General features: G+C 37.4%; 1 protein-coding gene across 6 annotated transcripts in view; it reads left to right on the top strand.

Moving 5' to 3' along the window:
• RBMS3 (RNA binding motif single stranded interacting protein 3) overlaps nt 1–27,116 on the top strand; it is a 1,106,864-nt gene that overhangs the window by 942,269 nt on the left and 137,479 nt on the right. For all 6 annotated transcript variants that reach the window (XM_086720584.1, XM_086720587.1, XM_086720585.1 and 3 more), the window contains one exon: nt 10,040–10,146. In XM_086720584.1, coding sequence (XP_086576710.1) covers nt 10,040–10,146 — 107 coding nt within the window. The remainder of the gene's footprint in view (nt 1–10,039; nt 10,147–27,116) is intronic.

Raw genomic sequence — 27,116 nt, 5'->3', positions numbered from 1 at the left:
AAAACATAATTAAATGGTAAACAAGATGTTAGAAATCAAAAGGAAATGTAACCAAATAGCCCACACTGCCATAGGTCTAAAGCTTTCTAACTCCGAAATATAATAATTATGTGTTGTAAACTTGAAGTAGTGTTTGTCACGTAAATTGTAGTTTAAATTTGGTATTGCTCACTCTACATCTAGAATGATGATATAGATAGAGGTATATAAATACGTATAGAAATAGAGATACATACCTACATATGTAGAAAGTCTATCATGTATGGGGCCTATGTGGAAGAGAAAGTGACAAATCTTTTGCAGACAAATCAGAGGACATTTTTTGTGAAACTTTCCTGGATATTGCAGCAAGTATTTTGGAATTAGTCATGAAAGATAAGGACATGGGTTTTAACATAGAGCTGTTTAGAAACACACTTACATCTATCATTTTTACATCATTATTCTTTATTCCAAATCATTACAGACTAATCATGCTGTCTGCCACCTGGAAGGAAATGAGGGTTGCTGCTCAGGTATAAGATAGCAGGAAGCTTAAGGGTTGTGGAGAATTAAGGCAAATGCTGTAAGGAGTTCATATTTATTGTTGTCAGGCTGCCATATTACAACTTAGGGGTATATGGTCCCACAGGTTCTAAAAGTATTTCAGCTAAATCCTATCATTGTGTCCATCTCATTCATTCATATTTTCATTCACTAGACATTTAATAAAAGCCTGTTTTTAGCCAGACTAGATAACACCTGGTATTAGTCCTTCATGTGCTCATTCATGATCTGGCAATCAGCCTTGGGGGGGGGGGGGGCATGCATGTGACATGTGAAACTGTGGGGTATTGGATGTGATTTCCAAGCTGGAGGACATTCTATAGTGCTAGAGAGTGATATCTACTTTATGCTTTCAAAATAACCTATCCATATTCCTATTATAGTATCCACTGCAAGCTGCTAGAAGTTTCCTTTTCTTGTCTTTCTTCCCCTCTAGATTGTGACTACTTTGTCAGGGCAAAGTCGAAGGTATTGCTACACATACGGATGCTGAATAGATTTGAGGTTGTGTTTTGATTTTGGTTTTGGTTTTGTTTTTTTTTTAATGAATGAATTTGATAAAAATGTTTCTAAGTTCAACATTCTCTAATTGGTATCATTTTTGAATTCTTTAGCATGAAACAGCTTTTTAATGTACAAGTCAATCTGAATATCACAGAAATAAGTTTTTTTATTGAAAACAAATCCATGTCCACCAATTAAAAAAATTCCTAGAGTAAAATTTTAAACTTTAACTTAGTTATAGAATTCTTTTTTTTGGTTATTTTATCTCATTCTCTCACTCAATCCGAGATTTTGTAAGCTTACCTCCAAAAATTGCTTCTCTTGTCATTCGCCTCTTTTCTACTCAGCTCCTCCTACCCTTCCTTTTTATTTTTCCTGAAGTAAAATTTATAATTTATCTGAGTGAGGAATTTTTAGATTTAATATTTAAACCACCAGACCTGTGAGTTATGGTAACAAGAGAGATTTTAAGAAACCATCACCACAATCCAATATAAATACCTGAAGAGTTGAAATAAATTGAATGCTAAAAATTGAAAATGTTCATTTCTCGAAGGGGCAACAGGAATTCTACTATTGATATATAGAAGCTACAAGGTATATCAATATCTACTTGTAAAATATGATGTTAGAAGACATTCTTAGTGAATCGTAAAAATGAAGGCATGATAAGCTTTCATTATTTGTTTTTTTTCCCCAGCTCCTGGTTTCACTGTTCTGTTCTATTGGTTTTTTGGTCTCTGTATCATTTATTGCTGCTCTCATCGTTATCATTTCCTTCCTTCTACTGGCTTTGCGTTTTATTTGTACTTCCTTTACTAGCTCCGGTGTAAGATTAGTATGTTTATTTGAGCTTTCTCTTGCTTCTTGAGGTAGACCTGTATTGCTATAAACTTCTCTCTTAGAACCACTTTTGCTGAGTCCCAAGGATCTTAGACCATTGTATGTGTGTTTATTTGCATTTCTCTCCATGCATTTTTAAATTTTCTTCATTTCTTCTTTGTTGACCATTCATTGTTTAGTAGCATGCTGTTTAGCCTCAATGTATTTGTTCTTCCACATTTTTTCTTGTGATTGATTTCTACTTTCACACTATTGTGGTCAAAAAGGATGCATGATATAATTTCAGCCTTTTTGAATTTTTTCAGACTTGTTTTGTGGCCTAACTTGTGATCTATTCCGGATAATGTTTCACGTACATTTCACCACTAAACCAGCCTTACAAGAAACTTAAAAGGGAAATTGGTGGGGAAAAAAGGCCATAATCAGGAATAAGAACATTGTGAAAGGAAAGAATTTCACAGGTAAATGAAAACATATAATAAAAGTAGTAGATTAATCATTTATAAAACCAGTATGGAGGTTAAAGCACAAAAACAGAAAAATCAATTATATCTACAAAAATAAGTCAAACGAGTCACAAAATAAAAGGCTGTAAAGTAAGACATCATATACCTAAAACGTGGGTGTCAGAAGTAAAAACTTAGTGCCTTTAGAATGGGTTCAAGCTTCAGCTTGATACAGACTACTTAATATAGACTACTACATGCATAAGATACTATATATGAACCTAACGGCAGCCACAAATCCAAAGCCTGTAATACATAAAAAAATAAAAAGGAATCCAAGCATAACATTCAAGAAGGCTATCAAACCACAAGGGAAGAGAAGAATCAAGTATGTTAAGTTTCAGATAAAAATCACAGAACTTTTATATTAATTTTGTTAGACAAAATATGTGGTGGTGTTTTTGTTTGTTTGCTTAAAACAGCAAATCCTGTAAGCCCCATAAGATTATCTTATCGGTTTATGCATTGGTTGTTTCATGTTTAATACAAACTTTGGATGACTAGAAATACTCCACTAAGCAAACAAACAGTAATTACTCCTTCATAATTACTGTGCAACTTTATCGCCATGCATTGTTATAATTATATTTTAAATACTCCCCATTTTCATGATAGACCATAATGTCTTCTAGCACATTACAATCTGTGGCTTATAACTGCCTCTCACTTCCACAAAGGCCTCTTCTTCATTTAGTCTGTATTTTAACTACTGTGAAAAGAGACTAAACAAAATTAATTGGTAGTATAATAGCGCAATAAGGAAATTGTAGACAATATAATATTTCTGTGCTACTGAAGTCATCTCATTAATCAAAGGATTCATGTTTAACATCTAAGATGCATTCCTCCTTCCTTACAGTCAGTCCCAATCAAATCAGTGCTTCCCAAACTGAAGTATGCAGAGGAATCACCTGGGGATCTGGTTCAAATGCAGATTTTGATTCAGTAGGTCTTGGGAAGGGTCAAAGAATCTGCATTTCTAACAAGCTCTCAAGTACTGATCCCATTGCTGCTGGTACTTGGACCACACTTCGAGTAGCATCACTTTCAAGTATTATGTGCACCTATGTGCAAAAGGCTGTCAACAGTATACACACGTGCATGCATGCACACACGTATGCATGTAGAAACCTCCCCCCAACCTTTGCTATAACCCCTTTCAACCTCAAGCCTGGAAATTAATTATTACTGTTAAAAGACTTAACACAGGGGCGCCTAGGTGGCGCAGTCGGTTAAGCGTCCGACTTCAGCCAGGTCACGATCTCGCGGTCCGTGAGTTCGAGCCCCGCGTCAGGCTCTGGGCTGATGGCTCAGAGCCTGGAGCCTGTTTCCGATTCTGTGTCTCCCTCTCTCTCTGCCCCTCCCCCGTTCATGCTCTGTCTCTCTCTGTCCCAAAAATAAATAAACATTGGAAAAAAAAATTAAAAAAAAAAAAAAAGACTTAACACAAACAGAACCCACATTCAATTTATGAAAGCCTGCCAAGTAAGCAGTAGGTAATTTCTCTCTGAATTGAGATGAGGTGGAGTCACGGAAGGCTTTCTGCAGAACTTGACATAGGAGCTACATTCTAAAGGTTGATTAGTAGTTTGCCAGATGGAGGGTGTGTATTTGGGAAACTGGGAAGGAAATTCCAGGCAGGGGGAAAGGCATTCAGAGGTGAGGGAACTTTAAACCACAGGAGTGGGAGGAGTCTGGCAAAAGATAAGATCAAGGGTATAAATTCTTCTCTTCTAGTAGAGGAGTTTGGATTTTATCTTGCAGGTATTTAGAAATCACCAAGAACTAGGGGCGCCTGGGTGGCGCAGTCGGTTAAGCGTCCGGCTTCAGCCAGGTCACGATCTCGCGGTCCGTGAGTTCGAGCCCCGCGTCAGGCTCTGGGCTGATGGCTCGGAGCCTGGAGCCTGTTTCCGATTCTCCCTCTCTCTCTGCCCCTCCCCCGTTCATGCTCTGTCTCTCTCTGTCCCAAAAATAAATAAAAACGTTGAAAGAAAAAAAAAAAAAAGAAAGAAATCACCAAGAACTAGATGAGAATATAAATCTTTTTTTTTTTTTTTTTTTTTTTTTTTTTTCCTGAGAGAGTGAGCTTGAGAGAGAGAGAAGGAGCTTGTGTCTGCTCAGGAGGAGAGGAGGGGATCAGAGGGAGAGGGAAAGAATCTTAAGCAGGCTCCATGCTCAGCAGGGACCCAATTCAGGGCTCAATCCCAGGACCCTGGGATCATGACCTCAGCCAAAATCAAGAGTCAGACCCTCAACTGACTGAGTTACCCAGACCCTCAACTGACTGAATGCCCCAGAAAATGATCTTAACTCATCTAATTCAGTATTTTCTCTTACACTCTCAGTGAAATCCACTCCCACCACCTCCCTGGGAAACTAAATTCAAGGATAATATTAGGGCTATTTCATCCTTTTTTAATGGCACATTTGAAAATTTATTTCTGGGATTTTACTTTTTTAATTAATTTAATAAACTTGTGACCCTGTCTGCTTTCCCATCATAATCCCCTTCAAATCAATAAAGTAATAGCAGATGTTTCAACTTCACAATGTCAAGAAACATAAATAGGTCATTACTAACAGCTTATGAAGATCCTCAAATATCAGGGTGGCTAAGATTTGTTGAAAGGTAAAGTCTTATCCTATAGCTTTTGAAATTTTCCTCAGTGTTAAAAATAATTGTTTTGGGGCCCCTGGGTGGCTCAGTCAGTTATGCCTCCGACTCTTGATTTTGGCTCAGGTCATGATCTCACGTTTCATAAGGTCGATCCCCAGGTCAGGCTCTGTGCTGGTCATGGAGCCTGCTTCAGATTCTCTGCTTTCCCTCTACTCATCTCCATTCACACACGCTCAATCTCTCCCTACCCCCCCTTCCCTCTCTCTAAGATAAAAAATATATATATTGTTTTGAAAGTTCTCTTTTCAATAATGAAAATCTTCAAGGTAGGTTTAGAACCCAGAATCTTAAATTCTATGTATAATTGATCCTCGGCAAGCTAGAATATTGTTGCTTGGTAAAATTTCTTTCAAGGATCCTTCTGTAAAATTTCTTTATGCCAGTAGGTAGAAGAAATCCTAAGGTTAATAATTCGTTCAGAGCCTTTTCTTTTCCTGCCAATGCTGCCCTGCTAATTCCATAGCTCCCAAGGTTTCACAAAAAAAGATCTTGAAATATGTATGTGCATGTACATGCATATGTGTGTGTATACATGCCAAAGAGACACATTTTGGGGTGGCAAATTTTTCTTTTTTTAATTTTTAATTTTTTTTAAGTGTATTTATTTTGAGAGAGAAAGAAACCATGTGTGGGAGGGGCACAGAGAGAGAGAGAGAGAGAGAGAGAGAGAATCCCAAGCAGGCTCTGCACAGTCAGCACAGAACCTGACACAGGGGCTCAAACTCATATACTGTGAGATCATGACCTAAGCCCAAATCAAAAGTCAGATGTTTAACTGACTGAGCCACCTGGCACCCCTAAACAGCAAATTTTTTCTTGCCTACAGTGTGTAACAGCATGGTATTTATCCTAATAGCAAAATACAGATTCGATGGATTTAAACTGTCAATAGATCTCCTGCAAATGAATAACAAAAAAATAGTAAAAACAAACAAACACACACAAAAAAACCACAACAGAAAAAGGAACAGGGAGCATTCATTGTAGGCAATTGCTTATAAACACACGTAAGAGAACATGACTTGTATCACATTAAAGGGATAATGGGAGCCAAACTTCGGTGATGACTCAGGAGAGGAACCTGGGCTGTAGTGGCCAGATGATCCAGAGACAAGCTGCAGTCAGCAAGAACCATTTTGGAAATGCAGATCCTCTCAATGAGCAAATCTTTTCGATGTTCTTGGAGGTCAGTTGCAAGTTCTGTGGCCAAACCACCAAGGAGTTAAAAGTGAGACAGAGCTGGTGAACAATAAGCCTAGTTGATTAAACACTCTACACTCAGACTCTGCCAAGTAACCAGGTTCCATAGCTGATGCATGGACAGTGGCTGATGAAGATGCTAAGCAATAGTGAGAGTTGTAGCGAACGTGGATTTAATAGTCATTTATGTACCATATACTATTTTAAGCCCTTTTCACACATTAATTTATTTAATCTTCACAGCTGTCTGAGGTAGGGAACATTATTACCCTCAAAGAATTTAAAAAGTGCCTGGTGTCTTGTAGCTAGTAAGTCAGGAAGCCAGGAAGCAGACCGCTTCCCCTAACACTGAAATGCACCCAAACTAAGTGTTAAAGCAGAAACACGAACGACCTCAAGAGAAGTTGTTATCATATTCTAGACTATTAGAACCAGTATATTATGTACACTAAAAGAATCCATTTTAGGAGAAGATAAAGAGAAACCTGCTTCAGATGGTAGAAAGTATGACTCATGAAAGTTATTATCCCAAGAACCATAAAAGGTAGAATCAACAATTTTTACAGCAGGAAATTTAAGGTATTTCTTACTTGTCTTTTGTGAGAAATCTGTAGTATCGCCAGTGATAAACTCATGTGTCAGCATGACTACCCATTTGAATGGATGAACATACCTTGAAATTTTAAAATGACAAAAGAAAAAATACCCTATAGTGAGGAATGAATATATATACACATATGCTTTTGGAGTATCACAGGAAGTTTTCTTTAGCACAGAATTTTAGGGTCTTTTATTGCATTTAGTCTTTTAGTCCTTCATCTGGAGAAAGAATTTAAATACTTCAGTGTGATGGCAGCAAGTTTCTGCAGAAGTTTTATGACTCACCCTTTCCTTTGTGTGATTTGTGTAGCTTCACCAAAGTCACCAATGTTGGAGGCTCCTAAAAGCAGACAGCTGGGAACCACTTGTGTTTGGTGAGGAATGATACTGGTTGCGTTGTGAGCTAGGAGGAGTTACGTATTCTATGCTTCCTCTATAGGACAGGCAAAACATTTTGTTTTTCATTTCGCCTGGCCAATTGTGACTTTCTGTCTACTTGAGTCATTTTCTTCAATATTGATTAATAGAATTCTGCTGTTAATAAACTAAAGGATTGAGTAAATGCTACTGCCACTTAAAGCCAAATGATTTTCAAATATTTATTTGTAGATACCCACTCATTTCTTTTTCCATTATTGATTCTGGAGACAGTTGAAAGTCTCGTGAATCCAGATTAGTAAATGCAAGCAACCTAGCTGGAGTAGAAATGGGGAGGAATGGATGTTGGGGAAAATGGTATCAATTATCTATTAAGATTATAACATATCTATTGAAAATTTTAGTCACAGGAAACAATAAAGATTTATTTAGCTTACATATTTGTGGGATGGCCTTACTGACCTCACCTGGGTTTATACATTTTTCTGTGGTCACCTGCATGTTATCTGTGTACATCTGCTGATTTTAGATGAGTTTACACACATGTCCGGGTGGTGGTCATTGGATGATCTACTTTGGCCTTGGCTCTGATGGTAGGGATGACTCATCTACAGTAGTACCTCATCCAGCAGCAGACCAGGCTGGGCATATTCACGTAGCTATGCAGAAAAGCAAAAGAAGCAAACCTCAATGCTTAAAAACATTTCAATCCTCTGCTTGTGTCTCATTTGCTAACATTTCATTGTCTAGAGAAATTCACATGGGGTCAGACCAAGAGTCAGAGGACTCAATGACACTACATTGTCAAAGGCAAGAATACAAGGAGAGATAAAGAATTAGCATAATGCAGGGGAAGAAAAATAATTTTCCTTCTACTTTTCTAGGTTCTTGACTGGGACCCCCCCATAATAAAGACATGTTAATATTAACAGGAGAAAAACAAATAGAAGTTTAATAACTTGTATATCTCTTGCATGGAGATATCCAGGAAAACCTTGTAACTCTCTGAAATGGTCCAAGTCACCATCTTAAATATCATCTTTAGCTAAAGACAAAAGATGTTGGGGAAGGGGTAATGAGGCCAGTAATGGGAGGTTACCAGAAAAAGCACAGTAAACAAGGGTAAGGTTGTTACACAGATTTAAGGCCTCACTTCTCCACCGATAAGTTTCTTGAGATCTAGAATACTCTTTTCTTCCAGATACAAAGAGGGAGACACTGTTACAAATGGAGATTTCCCTTATAAATGTAAACGTCTCTTAAAAAAGGGTAACTTCTAGTCAGTTTTCAGAGCTTTTCCTCTATCTGCTGTTTCTTAAAAATAATCAGCCTAAGCTAATGCTTATGCCAAAGAGACATATTTTTTGGATGGTATATTCTGCTCCCCTTCAAACATTGAACAATTACATTTTAGAAGAACACATTTTCCCAGTGGGTTGGAAGAGGAAAGGTCCATTTTAGTTTTCAGATTGTAAACTTACAAATTAGTATATGGTTTATCCAAGCAAATGAACAAACAACAACAAAAATCCTCCCAGCCATGTTAATGCATTGACCACGTTTTTTAGGACAATATGGATTTATTTTATTCATTCAGTTTTAAAAATATTTGTGCTAATAATCAGCAGTTTTTCTAGTCAAGTAAGGATGTGGCGAGAGCATGAATTCTCAAAGAATAAGTTTCTTCCTGTTGTGTTTTATAAAATTGTCAAATAAGTTTAGTTAAGTCACCAAGGCTCACCACATTTCCCCCCAGTCCGGGATTCATTTGTTAGGGCCATATCCTTTGTCTAGATTTTATCGTGTGGGCTCATTTAATATTTAAGTAATTGTTCTCCCTGAAACACTGACTAGTTTTCACTGGGAAATTGGAGTGAAAGAGGTTCAACGGACAATCAACTTCTAGCCTTTTTGAAATTGCAGGGATTAATGAGAAAAAAACTAATTTGGTTGCAATTAGCAAAATAGCTCCCATTTTAGAAGGAAACTCCTAAGGATCTTTTTCCAAAATAGAATCCTACAGTTTCTACTGTGAAAACATGGCAACTTTGAGGAGAAATATTTATCTTCACACAAATACTGGTTATGAATAAGTTTCTAATGTTAAAAAGCAAAATGAGACAGTACATTTTAAAGCTCTTATTGGCTTTATTCAAGGATTCATGTATCAGGCAGCATCCCATCAGGCAGGTAGAAAGGAACTCTGAGGAGCTGTGCAAATTGGAGGCTTCTATAGGCAGAAGGGAGTGTGAACAAAAGTATTGGCACAAAAAATGGATTGGTTATGGCAAAGTCACTTTCCTACAGAGGATGACCCGGGATCTATCAGGTAAATTACCTCAACAGTGCTGATCAGGTGACTCCTGACTGACTGCTTTAAACTTCCATTTCTGGGAGAGCCAAAACTTAAGTTAGGTTTTGGTCTGGTGACATGAAACTTCACATAAGTGACTCCATTTTGGACCCGTTGTCTGGTTTTTAGCATTAACATAACTGGAAGGAGTTGACATTCGCCTCTTTGCTTCTAAGGCAAGTTCACTTTCTGCTTCAACTGATTATTTTTTCAACAATATTTTTTGTTTTCTTTTATGGTCTGCCAGTGCTCTTTCGAAGCCCAGTTAGATAGAATAACAGCCAACATAATAGAGACTAAAAGGGGGCCAAATATCTCTCCAGAAGCAAGACAACTTCAAAGATACGCATTACAAAGCACTACTGTGACTCAAATAATCACTTATTTTTAAGGGGGATTTGCTAATGTAGAATTGGTTTCTTATCTTTCCAGCCCCTAGTGAGCCTTTACTGTGCAAATTCGCTGATGGAGGACAAAAGAAGCGACAGAATCAAAGCAAATACACCCAGAATGGAAGGCCTTGGCCCAGGGAAGGAGAGGTGAGTGAGTACTGACTGACTTTTGCTCAGTAATATAGCCCCATGCTTTCCTCAAAATGGCGGCAAGACAGACATTTGGGGCCCTGATGAAATCAGGTCTCGTAGAAAACCAAATCGCTTCGAAGAGGGCAAATGAGTAGGCCTATATTAATGTGCTCAGGATAAAATTACTTGAGGAGGAATGTAGGAATTCATAATTGACCTCAGTTCTGTACTACAATAAGTCCTCTCTGTCTTTCACCAAACCTTAACCTGATACATACTCGCTGAAAGACTTCTCCACAAAGAGTTGATCCATAATTGTATAGTACCTAAAAAATATTTTCAGTGAAATCAGTAATGAGAGTTGAATGTTTATGTACTTGGAAAAAACTAAAAATTTCGATTTATTTTCTTGGGATCTACCATTGCACATATATGTGTTTTATATATTTTTCCATATGCTCATAAATGTGTTGATACGTATTTTACATAAGTATATATCAACATAAGATATGACATTTTCATTTTTTATATTGAAATAAAATTTTAAATTGAAAGAAAAGTTGATGTACACAGGGTTTTGTTTTTCACAACAAAAAGAAAGGCATTTAACAGTTAATGATCCACTTACCCTCTTAACACAAAACAGTAGAAAAGCAAGCTTAAGCATCCAGTGACACTTTAGAATGAATTCCTTTTGCTTATTTTTGCTGTAAGAAGACAAGGAAAAGGTATCTGGGCTTCCAAGAAGTGTTTTATTCTCTGTGAAAAGGAATGGAGTTTTTTGAATGACTTGAATAAATGCTATTTTGTACCAAGGCCATACTTTCAACAGAAGAGCTTTATTTTGTATTTCTATTCAAAGCACCCACTTCATCTATTTCTCATTTAGGAGGCATCCCACTTGATGCAGCATTTTACACTTTCAGTACTGAGACTGAAGGAAAAGAGAGTGGGGTTTTTCTCAGCAAAACGTTTAGCCATTTTTTTTTTTTTTTACTAAGACTGTCGTCTGTTTTGAGGTTTTCCACACAGGTCTCAAAACCCCTCTTAAAGTATAAATTGTGTTCAAGTATTGTATAGTCTATAACTCTTTATTTTAAGACATGAAAAAGAGAATCACCATCAAACACCTGAAACTAATGAAAAAGGAAAGAGTTTCAATATCCCAACTTTAGAAAGGCAGTCTGTGTTATGTTCAAAAAAGGAAGAGGAAAGGGAATGACCCTTGTGTTTTTAGGGTTGGGTTAGTGATCAGCAGTTAGCTCCATCGTCCCCAGAAGACAGCTGATTTCTGATAGCATGCATTATGACATCCATCCCATACCAAACATCTGTAGTCTAGAACGACTCATTTGATCTTTTAAATTTTTATTGAATCTAACGCCCACTGATGAGAGAGATTTCAGGATCGCAGACCATAACCAAGAAGCCTCGACGGTCAGTCAGAAAAGCTGGGATGACTGAAAGCTCAGTTCCTGTCTCCGTAAGGTCCTGTCTTATCGCATCCACAAAATAGATGCCAGTTGCATGCAGCAAGACACCCCCCTCTTACGCATTTCTCAAGATCAAGCCAGTCAACATAAAAGAAATGTAGACTGCAAGCTGCCACTTTGCTACTGTAGACGAATCTAGAGCTTTGGGTTTAGATCTTGGTAAAGACCATGTGTGCTATTGCCACAGAAGCATTGTGGTGTCAACGTTAGCAACCGGAGCATCTTGTAATTTACTTGTAGGTTTTAAACATACATCCCTAATCTCTGTTGTCAAGAGCTGCTTTTTAAGAGTTATACCTTTTGATGTTGAACTGTGAAAATCAAAGGAGCTTAATTAAATTTACCTGTGACCAATAAAAATGTATTCCAAGTATGTAGATACATTCAGAAGAAAGAACTTAGGAAAAGAAAGGGCATGCACTAAAAATATGCTTATCACATATTTTGGTTTTGAGATAAGCATATATTAATGTTTACAGCTCGATTGTGGTTTTAGGTGTAGATACTCTAAGGATGTTGGATAACTTTGTGCCCCTATCATTTTATATACATATAGATGATATAGATACAGATATAGATTTAGATGTATATAGATATATTTGCTTCTATTTCTGCTTGCATTATACTTGCTAAATTGTATTAGCATGGTTGATAAAGTTTGACGTAATGTAGTTTATTCCTATGTAAGCAATATTCAGTGAACTTTTATATACCAGGAAATTTTAATTACCGTATTTCATTGTTTCCAAGACCCATGTTTTTGTTGTTGTTTTTCCACATTTTAACACTTCTGAAATTGGTTCTCCTCTTATAATCAATGGCATTATGAGAAGACAATTTGCATTTGCTCTCATTAGTCATCTGGGAGCACTATCTACATTCTCTGCTGGTCTTTGACCCCTCTGACTTCATGAATTGAAACTCTAACCCAAGCAAGGACTCTGGGTCAGATTCTTAGGAGAGATTTTCTCTGTGCCCTTCCTTCATCCAGTATTAAGGTTGAGACATAAATCTTACCTTGAAGTCCATTCTTTTTTTTTTTTTTTTTTTTTTTTAATAGCCCCTTGGCATACCAACTTGATGAGGAGATCATTTGGGGTGTTTGTTTTTGCTTGTTTTTTTGTTGCAGTTGTTGTTGTTGTTTTTATATGAGATGATGGTAAACCTTTCATTGTTGCCCTAGATAAAATGAAAGATGATAATTTCAATTCCAATGCCTCAGCATTTGGGATAGTAGCACAGATTGAGGCTCATGTTTTCTCTGCCTCTCTTGAAAGTCAGGTAAAAAAATGATAGTGTGAAAAGGATTTCTCCTAAAATGTTTAAGCCTCTTACAAGTACCTGAAGCATGACAACTGATAAGCTAATTAAAATTTTAATGTATTGTGTAAAGCTGTTTTCTTCTGAGTGGCATTTTCATAACAGTTCTTTTAGCATGGTGAAATGCACTTCTTTATCAAAAAAAAAAATCTAGTAATGAAAACTTTACACACATAAATTAGTGTAAATTAGCAAGGTTTTGAAATACAAATATATGCTGCTGGACATGTTTTTGCATAAGTGGAATACACAGGGATATTTTAAAGTTCTTAATTAATCTCTCAAGTGACAAGCAAAACTCTGAGCAGAATGATCAGGGATTGGGGCTATTAGGCCTCTGTTAGTGCTCTACAAATCTTATCATTTTATTTCTTCATATAGCTATTCACGAACTCTTTGGTCTTAGTATCCCTTCATACTCTTAAAAATGATTGTTTATTAGTTCATTAAAAAAGAATAAACCATCCCTTGTTAACAAAAATATTATATCTTTCAAAGTCAATTTTTTTCAGAATAATGGCATTTTTACCTTTTTGCAAATCACTTTACTGTCTAGGTTACTAAAAGATGACCAGATTTGCGTATCTGCATCAGCATCCAACCTGTTGCCATATTTTGTTTGATTTAATCATATGAAAAAAAATCCAGCTTCATACAGACATGTCATTGAAAAAGGGAGAAGCTGTGGATCTCCTAAAAATATCTCACCAAACCCTCAAGTGTCCTTAGGCCACCCTTTGAGAACCACCGTCCCAGAGAAGCTTGAGCCAGGGACAGGGCTCATATTCAACTTCCATATACCAGAAGGGCCATGCTGCTTGTTAAAATAGTAAAACATATTTGTTTCATTTGGTAAATAACCACTGGCACTAGTCCATCAGTACAGCCCCTCCACCCCTTCCACTTTGGTGGCTCCTCAGGACGTCTTACCATCTCCCAAGAATGGGGTGCTACCTGGCACTGCAGGAGTTCCCCAGGATCCTACCCCAGCATTTATGTTCTGATTGGCCGGTACTTACAACATAATGGTGGCAAAATGTTTTTAATGTCACCCCTAGCTCATAAATGGTCTCACTGTATCATCAGTATGACTTTCATGACATTCGTAAGCTAGATAGCCCATTACATCTGAAGGTATATTCTTTACTTCAGGCAAAATGTTTCCCAAAATTGATCATGTTAGTGTTCTCCCAAATGATTGGACTGGAATCAGGAATGCTGCATATCAGTCCAAAAATACATCAGGAGTCATGGGAATAAAAGACACAGCATAAAGAATACAGTCACTGTTTTGTAATAGGGTTGTATGGTGACAGATGGGAACTGTATGTGTGGTGAGCACAGCATAACGTATAGACTTGTCAAATCACTACTTTGTACACCTGAAACTGATACAACATTGTGTGTCCACTCTAGACAAATAAAAAAATTAAAAAACAAACAAATGAACAAACAACAACAACAAATACACATATCAGGAACATGAAGAAGAATTCCTGTTGTTTCTTCCTATGTTTCCAAAGAATGCTTTTCCAATGATTACCAAAAAGCCCCCAGATTTGTTTGGAATCTATGCCCAAATAATAAGTACAACTGATCAGAAACATTCAGCTATGTTGTAAAGATGACTGGCTGAAATCAAAGATGATGGATGCTTCTACAACAATGATGAGAGTCATTCAAACCTTGAAATTACTTTATGTTGACATTTGTTGTGACTAGCCTCTGGGTCTCCTTCAGAATTTTCAAATGTAAGTGAACATTAACTGTCAAATCATGGAAGACGGTGCTGTTTCACCAAATTGTCATGTCGGGACATTATCCTTAAGTATGCAAATACCATAAACAAACTATTTCTCACTGGCTTTGAAGCTCTAATCTAGCTTTCATAAGATCTTCACAAGTCCTATAGTAATTGAGTCACTAAACGCCATCGATAACAATTGCTTCAGGAATTGCACTTCAAAGAAATAATATTTTGGCTATGGACACAAACAAGAGACCCAGCAATTGAATAAAGAAGTGACCCCACAAGGTATTCAAAAGTCTAGTGGAAAAACGCCAAGATTTTTATTATGAAAACTAAAACAAATAAAATGGTGTTTCTTGCTTTTATAGAGTCAATTTCAAAGCAATGAGCAGTAACAAATAATCTCTCTCTATGTGATCCTCTGAAGATATTTTTCCTTACTGGGGAAACATTTTACGAGATTGTCTTCACGGTCTAGATATGGAGATGAACTAACAGAGCTAATATAGTATTGTTAACAATCAGCACTCAGGTTCCCAGGAATAGTTGACAGGTTATGTTGAAGAGAAAATCAAGTAAGCTTTTTGGGGATGCATTCTCGGAATACTAAGGTTTGGAAATTCTCACCTATTCCCAAGGAAAGAAACAAATTTTAGATAAGGCATGATGATGTATTATATCTCGAAGACGTTTTATTTGAGGGCATTTTTAATTGCCCAAGACACAAGCCTCTGGGTATAGGAATACAGTACATGCACTTCGTAATACCAAGGGGATGGGTGCCATTCACACAAACCAAATGTAAATTGCGCTCCTTATTGTAGTGCAATGCTACTGGCGCTGCCTGGGCATGTTCATTTCAAAGCCTTTAAGAGATGGAATAAACTGACAGAGTATGCTTTAATTAGATCTCATTAAGGCACTTACAAAATCCACCATGAGTGAGCTGAAAGCTCCAGTTACCAGTTTTACCACAGCCAAGTAAGCCAAGTGATTTGTTATGACCTATAACCCAGATAATAGGTTGTCTATTTTCAGACCTGAAATCAACTTGTTTTCAGTGATGGATGAAAACTTCTCCTGTGCTGTAAAGTTTTATAGCTCTTGTCCATTTAGAACTACTATTAATAAAAATTCTCTTCAGTGCCAGTAAGTGAATGAAAGCCTGCAAAGGTCATGTGGGAGAAATGGGGTTTCTCGTGCTGTTATGAAGTCCATAGCCAAGTACAGGCATAGTTGATGAACCTGATTTCAAACATCCGGCCTCCTCCTCATTGTGCCACAAGGCATGAGGAGTAATCATTCATTCCGACTAAATCCATTTATGATTGACACAAAGATGTCTTTTTAGATTTCTGAGTAGACAGATACCCATAATCAATAACAAAATAGTTCCATCCTAGATTCTCACTCAGATAAACATTTTCCTTGAGGGTATGTCCTGATTTTTATGTTTGCTTTTGTTTTTATTTTTCTGAGAGAAATTTAATGCATGCAGAGTTGGCGTCATAATTCTGGATTTCCACTGTGTCTCCATCACCATAGTCATCAGTACTCTTGTTGTCAAAAAGCATTTGTTCCTTCCATGACTGATACTTTGTGCTGTGTCCCAAGGACATAATGAAGTGTAGGGAGTGACCCTTGCCCTGGATGTATATTAGAAATATACATACACCGTGAGAACCTTTCTATCTCCTCGTGTTTCCTATTTCCTTTCTTACTTTCTCAATATAGGACTACCTCTTGCAGAAGTGTTCTTTTTAAGAGAATTCTGTTTGAAATACATTTTTTAAAGTAATATTGGAGAAGAAACAGCTTAAACAAAAAGCATTCAGTCCGCAAACAAGCACTTACTGAGCATCCCCTATGTGGGAGGCACAAGACAGGAGATAATGGACAGGACATAAACATACAGACAGATTCTCCACCCCCTGGGAACCTAAAACAGCAAAGATCTTCTCTGTAGAGTAGGCAGTTAAAGGTTGGATAGAATATAACTTATATCGTGGAACTAAAATCACTGATGATAGCTGGCTATTAACCTACACAACAGTGAAAGAAGACCAAAGCCAAAATAAAAATAATAAAACTGACAAATGCAGCAAACACAAGAACTTCAGCTCAGACTTGTCCCGTTACTAACCATTAACTGACTGATTGCTTGTTTGTTTTTCAGGGTAGGTAATGGAGAAACTGATTTATATGCAATGACAAGCCAGAAAATCATCCCAGAGTTGAAAATTTCACCTTGTTACTTGTCCAGTAGAGTCCCCTATGCCCTTGGGTACTGAGTTGGCACAGAGAGAATAATATTTAGAGGAGCAACTTGAGCTTGGGTGGGATAGGATACATCTTGAATCCTTCTCTAGTACTCTGCTAACTATTGACGATCATAGTTCCTTCTGAAATTTAAGGAAGCACATGTGTCAGCATCTGTGATGTGCACAATACTGTTGGCTTTTCTTCATGTTTTATCAGACACTCCAGTAGTTAGGGAGGAAACTCTAGCATTTCCATCACAGATCCACAGCTTTTAAGCTGAGGGACAAACTTGGGAAAGTTTTTTCATTTTTCTGCTTCAGTCTCCTCATCAGTAGAATGAGAATGGTTAAAAGTGTATATTTAGTGATTGGAAAGATTAAATGAGGTGCCGAGGATAAAGCACTGATCACAGTTCCTGGAAAACTATAATCACTCTAGTACTAGCTATTATAACTATCATAATATCATCAACACAAGTCAGGGCGTTTTAATCTAAAAGCCAGCTTTGCTATGTGTTTCTTATGACTCAAATGCTTAATTCCTTGGTGTCCAATTTTATGTCATGTCTCTTTTATTTTCCAAGTGGGAATTCTTTTTAATGATACAACATTTATTTGAAAAGACATCTGCTACCAATATCATTTTTCCAGCTGAATTTTTCACTTATTTAATAAAGTATATTATAAAGCAAGTAGAAATTAATTTATTTTTACTTTGACCCAGATTTTATTAAGGTTTTTATAAGATCACATTCCAAATCATCATCTGCATTCCAAGCATTATTTAGCACTGAGGCATTAGATGGTTTTCAAATTTGTAGCCACTTTTCTCTTGAAGGTCGTGTGATCATAAAAGCCAAGGGCTGGCAAGGAAAGAGAAGGATGGAGAAGATGAAAGAAAAAGAAAAAAAGAATATTGAAAGAAAACATGAACTGTAGCTAGATACCAAGGAAAAGATGGAGCCACTATTGAGATCTGATGAATTACATGGTTAGTGTTTTTAAAGAGAAAGAAAATTAATTACTAACCTACCTATTCCGGCAAGTAATGGCAATTAGTTTTGAATGCAAAAAGTGCTCACACAACCTCTGTGGCTATGAAAAATACTCCTCATGATCAAGTACTTTCAAACATTCTTCAAAGCAATTATCTTTGACAGAAGCAGCGTCCTGATGGGAATGCTGGATTTAACAAATAATTGGGAAGTAAGAATTTTCTTGCATATTCTATGGCTCCCTAGTGCTGAATGTCAGTAATCTATTGCCCAATAATCTATTGAATGCCCTAGTCTATTTGAAGAGTAATGTTACCAATTTTTTTTGTGTAAGGAATTGTTAGAATCCTTCTAAGTTAATACTAATGCCATTTATGAAATTTCCTTTTGTTTACTGAAAGACTCAGACTCATGAAATTATCAGTTAAAAAAGATACGGTGGATCTTCATTATTCATGGGTTCCCTGCATGCACACTTAACGTACTTGCTACAATTTGTTTATAACCCAGAATCAACATTCATGGTGGCTTCATGGTCATTTGTGCAGAGCAGTAAAATGTTTGAGTCGCCTGGGGATTAAAGAGTATACTTACCATGAAGAGCACTGTGTAAGGTATTGAATTGTACACTTAGAACTAATATAGCACTGTGTATTAACTGAACTGGAATTCAATTTAAAAAAAACTTAAAAAAAAAGTCTGAGTCACCAAACATGCATACTCTCAAGATTGAGCAAGGCAGGCTCTTGTGTCAACCTATAACACTATAAACACGTGTCCTTTCCTTGGTTTATGTAGGGCCGCATTTTTCCATGTTTGTGCTTTTCACTGGTGATTTCACTGTTTAAAATGCCCCCAACTATACTGCTGACGTGATGCCTTGTGTTCCTAAGTGCAAGGAATCTATGCTGTGCCTTGTGGAGACAATATGAAAAGAAAATGGAGATCAGCTTTGCGCAAGCATGACTTATAGTGCTTTGGCTTTGAGTTCATTGTTGATGAATCAAAAATATATAATAAGGTGTCTTTAGACAGAAACACAGCTAAAGCAATGTTGTGTATTAATTAGTTGGTGAAAATGTTGTGATCAGAACCTAACCCTGAATTTCTTCTAGGAGCAATGAGTCAATATTCCTAATTCAGTGTTCATGGTGACTTTAGAGAATATAATTGCTGCTAATAACAAGAATTGTGTCTTGTTTTCTGATTATTATTACTGAGTGGGAGCCAGTTACTGGTCAAATCTGTATCTCTTCCATTGATTTAAAAAACCAATGTCCATGGGTATCAAAAATAATGTACTGATTCATGCAACCAACTGTCTTTATGTAAAAAGTTGTGTTTGAGTCAATTATCAATTGTTATGGATCTAAAGACAACAGTTTTTACTCTTTACTCTTTACTCAACCAAAAATGTAAAACTTTCTAAGGAATTTGGAAAAGCTCTGGTCCTATTTTCATGAGTTTAATGAGTCTATGAGCGACCAGTTGGCTTGTAATCACTTCATAAAGATGACTAAACATTGGACCCAGTGTAAAAATTCATATATCTTCCTTAGCAATACAAAGTCATCAGCCTAACACATTGAATTATTTCTACTATCACTTATAACATTCTTATTTACCCACCTATCTGCATATGAGAGAAAAAGCTATATTGGCCCTTGACTTTAGAAACCCCAGTGGGTCACATTGATATGGAAAATATTTGATGTTCAAAGACACAAAGATGGCTATGGAAGTAATAACAAACAAGCTGCATAAAATCTGGAGAGAAGAGATTATCCCTATGGTTCCCATTTATAAGGAACATTCAAAAGGAATATTTTGTTGAGTTTATGAAAGCATTTGGCTATCACTAGCTGTTACCAATGCGACTTAAAGCACATGCTTTGAGGCATTCTTAGCAGTGATGAAGACAAAAATGCACCTTAACCATGTGGCCCTCTTGCCTTCAGTTGGATCTGTTTGGAACAGTGCACCCTGCACACCAACTCTTTGATCAGTCAGCAGTCAACATCCTTCTTATTAAATATCTGAAGAACCTGACAAGGCCCAGAAATATATCATTTCTACTAGCTTTGGAGCCATATTGACCGTAATTTAATTTTACAGTACTGAACATTAGAAAATTTATGTCTCAGAGATATGGAATTGAAGTGTTGCCCCAATAAACCATTAGAAATAAAAAAAAAAATACTTTAAAGACAATAGTTTATCTAAAGAATTATTTCAAAACTTAGCAGTAAAAGGGTGTAGATCCATGTTATCTTTGACCATATTCCATGAAGGGGGAAGAATTATCTATACAGTTCATGATTTCCCTTGGGTATAACAACATGCTTGGCATTTAGTTGTCCAATTATTTTCTTTAATGGGACTTTGGAAAAAATTAAGATGTATGTAACAACATTGCCAGGTTTTGAAAATAGTTCTTTTAAAGTTGAACTGAAGAAGAGACTTTACATATGTGATCTTAAAAAAAAGTGATTGGCTCTTACGATGCATTACAACACTTGCGATTGACTTTGTTAGCCAGCCCATCAAATGTAGTCTTATTTATTTCATGTGCTTTACTGGCCATTTAGAGAGCAGGCTCAAGGTGAATGACACTTGTAATCTCAAAAAAATCTTCCCATTGGCCCAAGAACTTGAATTTGCAGTAGTTTAGCTTATAGACTTTCTAACTCAGGTAAGTGTTCTTATTTTAAAACTGCTGGGTTCATATTTTCTAACCTATGATCACTAAAGATAAAAAGTAAATCTTGAAAATTCCTATAATAGTGTAATTTTGGATATGATGTGTTTGATGATGAGCTCCGACCATCTGCCCTAGTCTCCATTCTCAAAGAAGAGTAGGGGAAAACATACTTATGTTCTAGGGGTGAAAGTAGGGATATGGGGTTTAGGAGGGGCTGAACAATGGAAAAATTATATCAAGCAATTATAAGGGGAAAGACTGATGGTTGATCTCCATGTTCCCTGATTCCTTGGACCCAGTCTCCATGGCATCTAAGTGGGACCTCAGCCAACTAGGGAGTTTCTGGAGTTGTTGGTGCTGTCCTGGCAATTCCAGCCTGCCATAAGGCTCAGAATTATCCCCATCGAAATTTAAACCACAGCTTACAACCTCCACATACCATCAAACTGCAGCAGGGACCTGGGAGAATATGGATCAATTAGCCGGATACCTAGAACTCCCACCTATTCAGCTTCACAGACCCACCCTGGTAGCAACCTCAGCATTTTATATTTTTCACCCTACTTAGTATGTTATAGTGAGGTTTACCAGTATATACACTCCATCACCGACTCTAAGATACCATCAATTAAAGATGAAATATTATTTTAAATGTCACTAAAAAGAGAAGTTGCCAAACTCAAATGCCATCAATTATCATGCAAGCCCCAATTTTCACAGACTTTAAAATGTGAAGTGCACACACACACACACACACACACACACACACACACACACTGTGTTTTGGAATCTATAAAGTCAGCCATTTAGATTGAAATAAAATCAGAAGTGTCTACATAAAATATGGTAGTGTTCTCTTGTGTATTTTATGATTATCAATAAAGGCTTAACTTAACTTTGGAAATGACAAACTCAGACTAGAGCTTTGAGAACTTGAGCTAGCTACATCATACCTTTTCTTCTCTTTCTCCTTTGACGATGCTTTCTTTGTGCAGCCATTGGCTTTTCCAGTCGTCCAGGCTTAATTCTGTCTGCATCTTTTTGGCCTGTCCTTTTTCATTGCTATAAAAGGGAGAAATTCTCTGCCTGACTAGGATGCTTTAGCTGAAGCCAAAAAGGAGAAATACTGTGATGACATAGTGTATAAACAACAGCATGACTCCCCCTGATGTTCTTTTGCCAAAGAGAGGTGAATTTTCTCTATTCTCTGCCTATTTTTCTACTTTTTTTTTTAAGTGATAAATTCCTTGCATTTCATTTGCATGATTCCTGACAAACCCCTGAAGATATCAAGATGATTTTTCGTAATCGTCTCCCTACTCTTGGTCAGTAACTTGGATAAGAGGGTCCTCCAGGTTTTCTGGCTGCCTCTAATTGTCCTGGGTTCTTATTGATGATTTGGTTCAGGGACACTGGCTTCCCTGCTGAATTGGGAAGGTCGCTTAAAAATCCCTCTGCGTCCCCCATGTCTGCTCACCAGTCAAGGACTGAGACATGTTCTTTATCAAAAGAGCATCTTCACAGCACAACAGTGTGGCTGAGGGGAGTTGCAAGCAGAGGAAGGAGAGGATGTCTCTGCCCACGCACAAACAAGAAATGATAACTTGGTAAGAGACACTGACCATACATTAAACGTACTAATTTAACGAGGCAATAAGTTCTGGAATTCAGTATAGATACTTGAGTTTGAGACCAAGATTCCGAAATCACCGGGACATAAATCATACTTGGGATTTGAAAGTGAATGTCATTACTATACAGAAGGAAAGAAGAGGGCGGACCGAGTAACATCAAAGGAGAAATTGCTCTCTGAGACATCAGAAGAAAAGCAGGCTCACAGAATTGCAACGAAAGGGATGTTGAAAGAAGAGGAAAATCACTGGTCAAATGATGCATACTAACCAAATATGATTTAGAATAAATATCTCCATTAGATTCAGAAATTGTGAAACTTAGGAGTATTGTATGAGCCACTGCACAGGTTGGTAGGCATGCTTTACAGAACAGTTAACAAGGACGTTTCTGTCTGATCTCAGGACCAGACTGTATATCTCTCTTTGGGAGACTTTGGTAGTGTCCTGTCTACAGTCTCTTTTGTCCCTCATCTTCTCTTTAGGAGAGGGACTGGCTGCCCATAGCCCAGGGAACATGCCTTGAGCAGGCGAGAGCAGACACCTGCTTTATATGGTTGACTTCCTGTGCCAGGGGAAACGCACCATTCAGTAATCACCTGACCACACCAGAGCCAATGCTGGCAAAACCCTACCGCTTGCCCTATTTTCTCACATTCCTTTTCAGTAGATGCTACAACACTCTGCCTGCAAATTTGCCCTGAGCATACATATTGTTTCCTAGGATTAGTTCCTTTTTTTTTTTTTTTTTAAAAAGGAAAGAGGTTTAAAATCCTTCCTTTTTTTTTTTTTTTTTTTTTTTTTTAAGGTTTATTTATTTTTGAGACAGAGAGAGACGGAGCATGAACGGGGGAGGGACAGAGAGAGAGGGAGACACAGCATCAGAAGCAGGCTCCAGGCCCCGAGCCATCAGCTCAGAGCCCGACGCGGGGCTCGAACTCACCGACCGTGAGATCGTGACCTGAGCCGAAGTCGGACGCCCAACCGACTGAGCCAGCCAGGCGCCCCTAAAATCCTTTCTTGAGGCACATGGGTGGCTCAGTCAGTTAACTGTCCGACTTCGGTTCAGGTCATGATCTCTTGGTCTGTGGGTTCGAGTCCTGTGCCAGGCTCTGTGCTGACGGCTCAGAGCCTGGAGCCTGCTTCAGATTCTGTGTCTTCCTCTCTCTCTGCCCCCCTCCCTGCTCAGACTCCATCTCTCTCTCTCTCTCTCTCTCTCTCTCTCTCAAAAATAAATAACATTAAAAAATTTTTAAAAATCATTTCTTTAGCCAAAAACTGTACTTGGTTATGACCATGTTGTGGCTTCCTGGTGATTTTTATCGGTTCCTCTGAATATCTTGGACATCCACACTTCTGCTATCGCATATGAAATCCTCAGTTTCTCAGCCAGTATGGCCATTTGTAATTATGAATTCTTACTAGCTTCCAACACTAGGGTCAGTGTATGATTAACCCTGAATTGTCAGTATTTATTCTTGACCTCCTTCCCATTCTCACATAGATCCTTCTGGCTGTAGCAACTCCCATTTGATCCCAGATCGTCTGTATTCTACTGACCTAGCAAAGCTAAATGCTTCCTGACATTTTTGGGCTTACTCGTAAGTCAGGCCTCTAATCTGTATGGTTTCTGTAAATGATATGCCTTTTTTCTTCCTGAATTTAAAAATTAAAAACAATTCAAAGAACAATTCGTATAATACACTTCTTTAAGTTACTTCCCATTATAAGGTAATTCTAATTATATATAGCTTACAAAAGAGTCAGAAAAAAATACAGGAAAGGAAAAAAATTATGGTTATACCACTCCAGTATTTTGACATTTAACGTTATTGAAATTAATTTATTTCTAGTCAGAGATATTTTTTTAATTTTTTTTAAATTTTTGACCCATATGATACACATAATTTTGTATCATGATTTCTTCACTAAGGGACATGTTTCTAAAGAGAAATATTGGTAAGTAAATATAAACAAAGTTAGGTTTCACTACAATAGCAGAACCCCAAATTTTATAACACATTATAATTTTCAAACCCTTTCACACACATAACTTTTTAAGCCACCTTACTTTACTTATGGAATTTTTAACCATAACCCGCTGACGGTTATAAATACTGTTAACATTGATTGCGAGAAATACACTCTTCAAAGATAATATCCAGGGGCGCCTGGGTAGCTCACTCGGTTGAGCGTCCACCTTTGGCTCAGGTCATGATCCCACGGTTTGTGAGTTGGAGCCCTGGGTTGGGTTCTGTGCTGACAGTTCAGAGCCTGGAGTCTGCTTCAGATTCTGTGTCTCCCTCTCTCTGCCGCTCCTCTGCTCACGCTCTCCCTCCCTCTCTCTTTCAAAGGTAAATAAACATTTAAAAAAATAATATCCAGAAAATTACGTTATCCTTTTCTTATTTGGCTTCCTGAACTTATCTTGTGCTAATTCAGTACACAATATTTACTAAAATATACAATATGTACTTATTTATTATTACTTATAGTATTTACTTATGTATATACTTAAGTGTTGCCTTATATCTGATCATAGAAAGTTGGAAATTCTTGTGACTATTCATTTTTACCTATACAATTATGATGCATCATTTGTCAAGACAGAATTTAGAAAAAAAGAGAAATGTTATGCTAACACATTGATGTTTCCATTTTCCAGTAATTACAGTGTATGTCTATCCATATGAAGTTTATTGCCTCAAACTTTTTGGTCCCCATTTACATGACAATATAAAAATAGTTTCAGGGGTACCTGGGTGGCTTGGTCAGTTAGGCGTCTGACTTCGGCTCAGGTCTTGATCTCAGGGTCCGTGAGTCTGATCCCTGCTTAGGGCTCTGTGCTGACTGCTCAGAGGCTAGAGCCTGCTTCGGATTCTGTGTCTCCCTCTCTCTCTGCCCCTCCCCCACTCATGTTCTGTCTCTCTCTGTCTCTCTGTCTCTCTGTCTCTCAAAAATAAATAAATGTTAATAAATTTAAAAAATAGTTTCAAAAATGATAAAATCAGTTCTATCAGCCTGTCTTCTCATTAGCTTTGTTACAGTCCATGATCCTCTGCTCCTTGGAAAGACCAAGCATTACAGTCCAAGAATCTTTCTGAAGTGTTAATGCCTACTCCCTACTGAGCATATTTTGAGCAGTATTTCCATGATTATTACCTCTTCATTTAACTTGTTAATCATTTAAAGTTATAAAAATCAAATATCTAACTCCTAAGTCAAACTGATGTGTCTTAATGAAATCCCTATATTTATTGAAAATAATTAGATACCTTAATTCAGCAAACTGTATTTTAAAATTTCTTCTAAACTGTTTGGCTCTTATAGTATAGATTCTGCCGGGGTGACTAGAAATATCCTATTATGGTTGAAATACTAAGCAAAAACTCAGCTGCTGGTGGAAAATGACAAAAATGCCCCCTTTCGTTTAAATAAATTGCAAACACTTCCAATGCACAACTTATGTAAACTTGAAAAATGGAAAATATTTGTGCATCTCATAAGCTCTTTTGAAACAGAGAGACCGGATTAAACATCACTTCCCTCCATATGTGGTGTGACATTTTTGTTTTGTTCCAAGTTACTTTTTGTGTGACTCTGGAGTTTGTAAACATGCCATAAAATTTGGTAATTACATAATGATGATTTCATGGTTCTTCACTTAGTGTAAAGGTGGCTAGACAGGGCAGCAAAATTGATTTTCTTTTGTACCTTTGTGGAAAGAAACAAAAGGAAATTGAATGCAAAATCTGCATTAAGACTATATTAGAATTATAACTCAACAATCTGTTACACATGAAATGAAAACCAGGTGCAGCCAAGTGTTAGTTATTGTGCTATGATATTCAGCCAGTGGGCTACGTTCACACAACCCTTTGTTTAACCCATGCCTTGTTTTGTTACCCGTAATGTTCCATATGTATATGACCTGAAACTATCTTTTGTCTCCTCTTGCCAAAGGTGCTCAGAGACATGACTGTCTCTAGGCAAAATCATGAAGTAGGTGAATCTTGTGTTCATTCCCTACCCTCTTGCGATGACAGTCGCACTTGAGATCCTCTCCACCTGCCTGTCCCCGAGTACCTACTCCAGTTGCTTATTGCTCTGGATTTACCCTCTGTTTTCCAGGGGGCTCATGCTATTTCTTGGGATTGGACAATCCCTCTTTGATTGTGTAATTGCCCTGCTCAAAAAATATCCCATGCCTCCCTAAGAGGAGCCAGGCAATCAAGGTTCTCCCTCCTTTTCTTTTGACTCTGAATTCCCACTACCCCACCCCCCACCACAATGTTCTACTGCAGATGAATCACCCACCTTGCCCTTTTTATTTCTTTGTCTTTTCCATGCTATTCCTTTTGTCTGAGCCGGCCTCCATCTCTCATCTCCATCTATGGAAATCCTAATCGTCTTTCAAGGCTCCACTCATCTCTACATCTTCCACATGCTTTCCCTGGTTACCCCCAGCCTCTCTCCTCTATCCCTCACCCATCCATACCACTCAGATGGCTCTCACCACGTGTTGCTTTGTTTTATAATATTCATGTATGTGTCTTGTCTCCAGGCACTGTGCTGGATACTTTACAAACGTAATCTCATTTAAATTTCACAACAATCTGATGAGGTAGGTATTAACCATTTAACAGCTGAGGAAACTGAGGTTGAAACAGGTTAAATAATTTGCCCAAGGTCACACTGCCAGAAATAATAGAGTTAAGACTTGAACCAAGGTCACACTGCCAGAAATAATAGAGTTAAGACTTGAACCTAGGTCCAAAATATATATTCTTTCCACAAAACCATATTGCCATCTATTCAGTTCTTTTCCGTCTTC

The sequence above is a fragment of the Puma concolor genome, chromosome C2 (assembly GCF_028749965.1).
Source record: "Puma concolor isolate L17-30 chromosome C2, mPumCon1.1.hap2, whole genome shotgun sequence".
NCBI lineage: Eukaryota > Metazoa > Chordata > Mammalia > Carnivora > Felidae > Puma > Puma concolor.
This window is presented reverse-complemented; position numbering and strand designations above follow the sequence as displayed.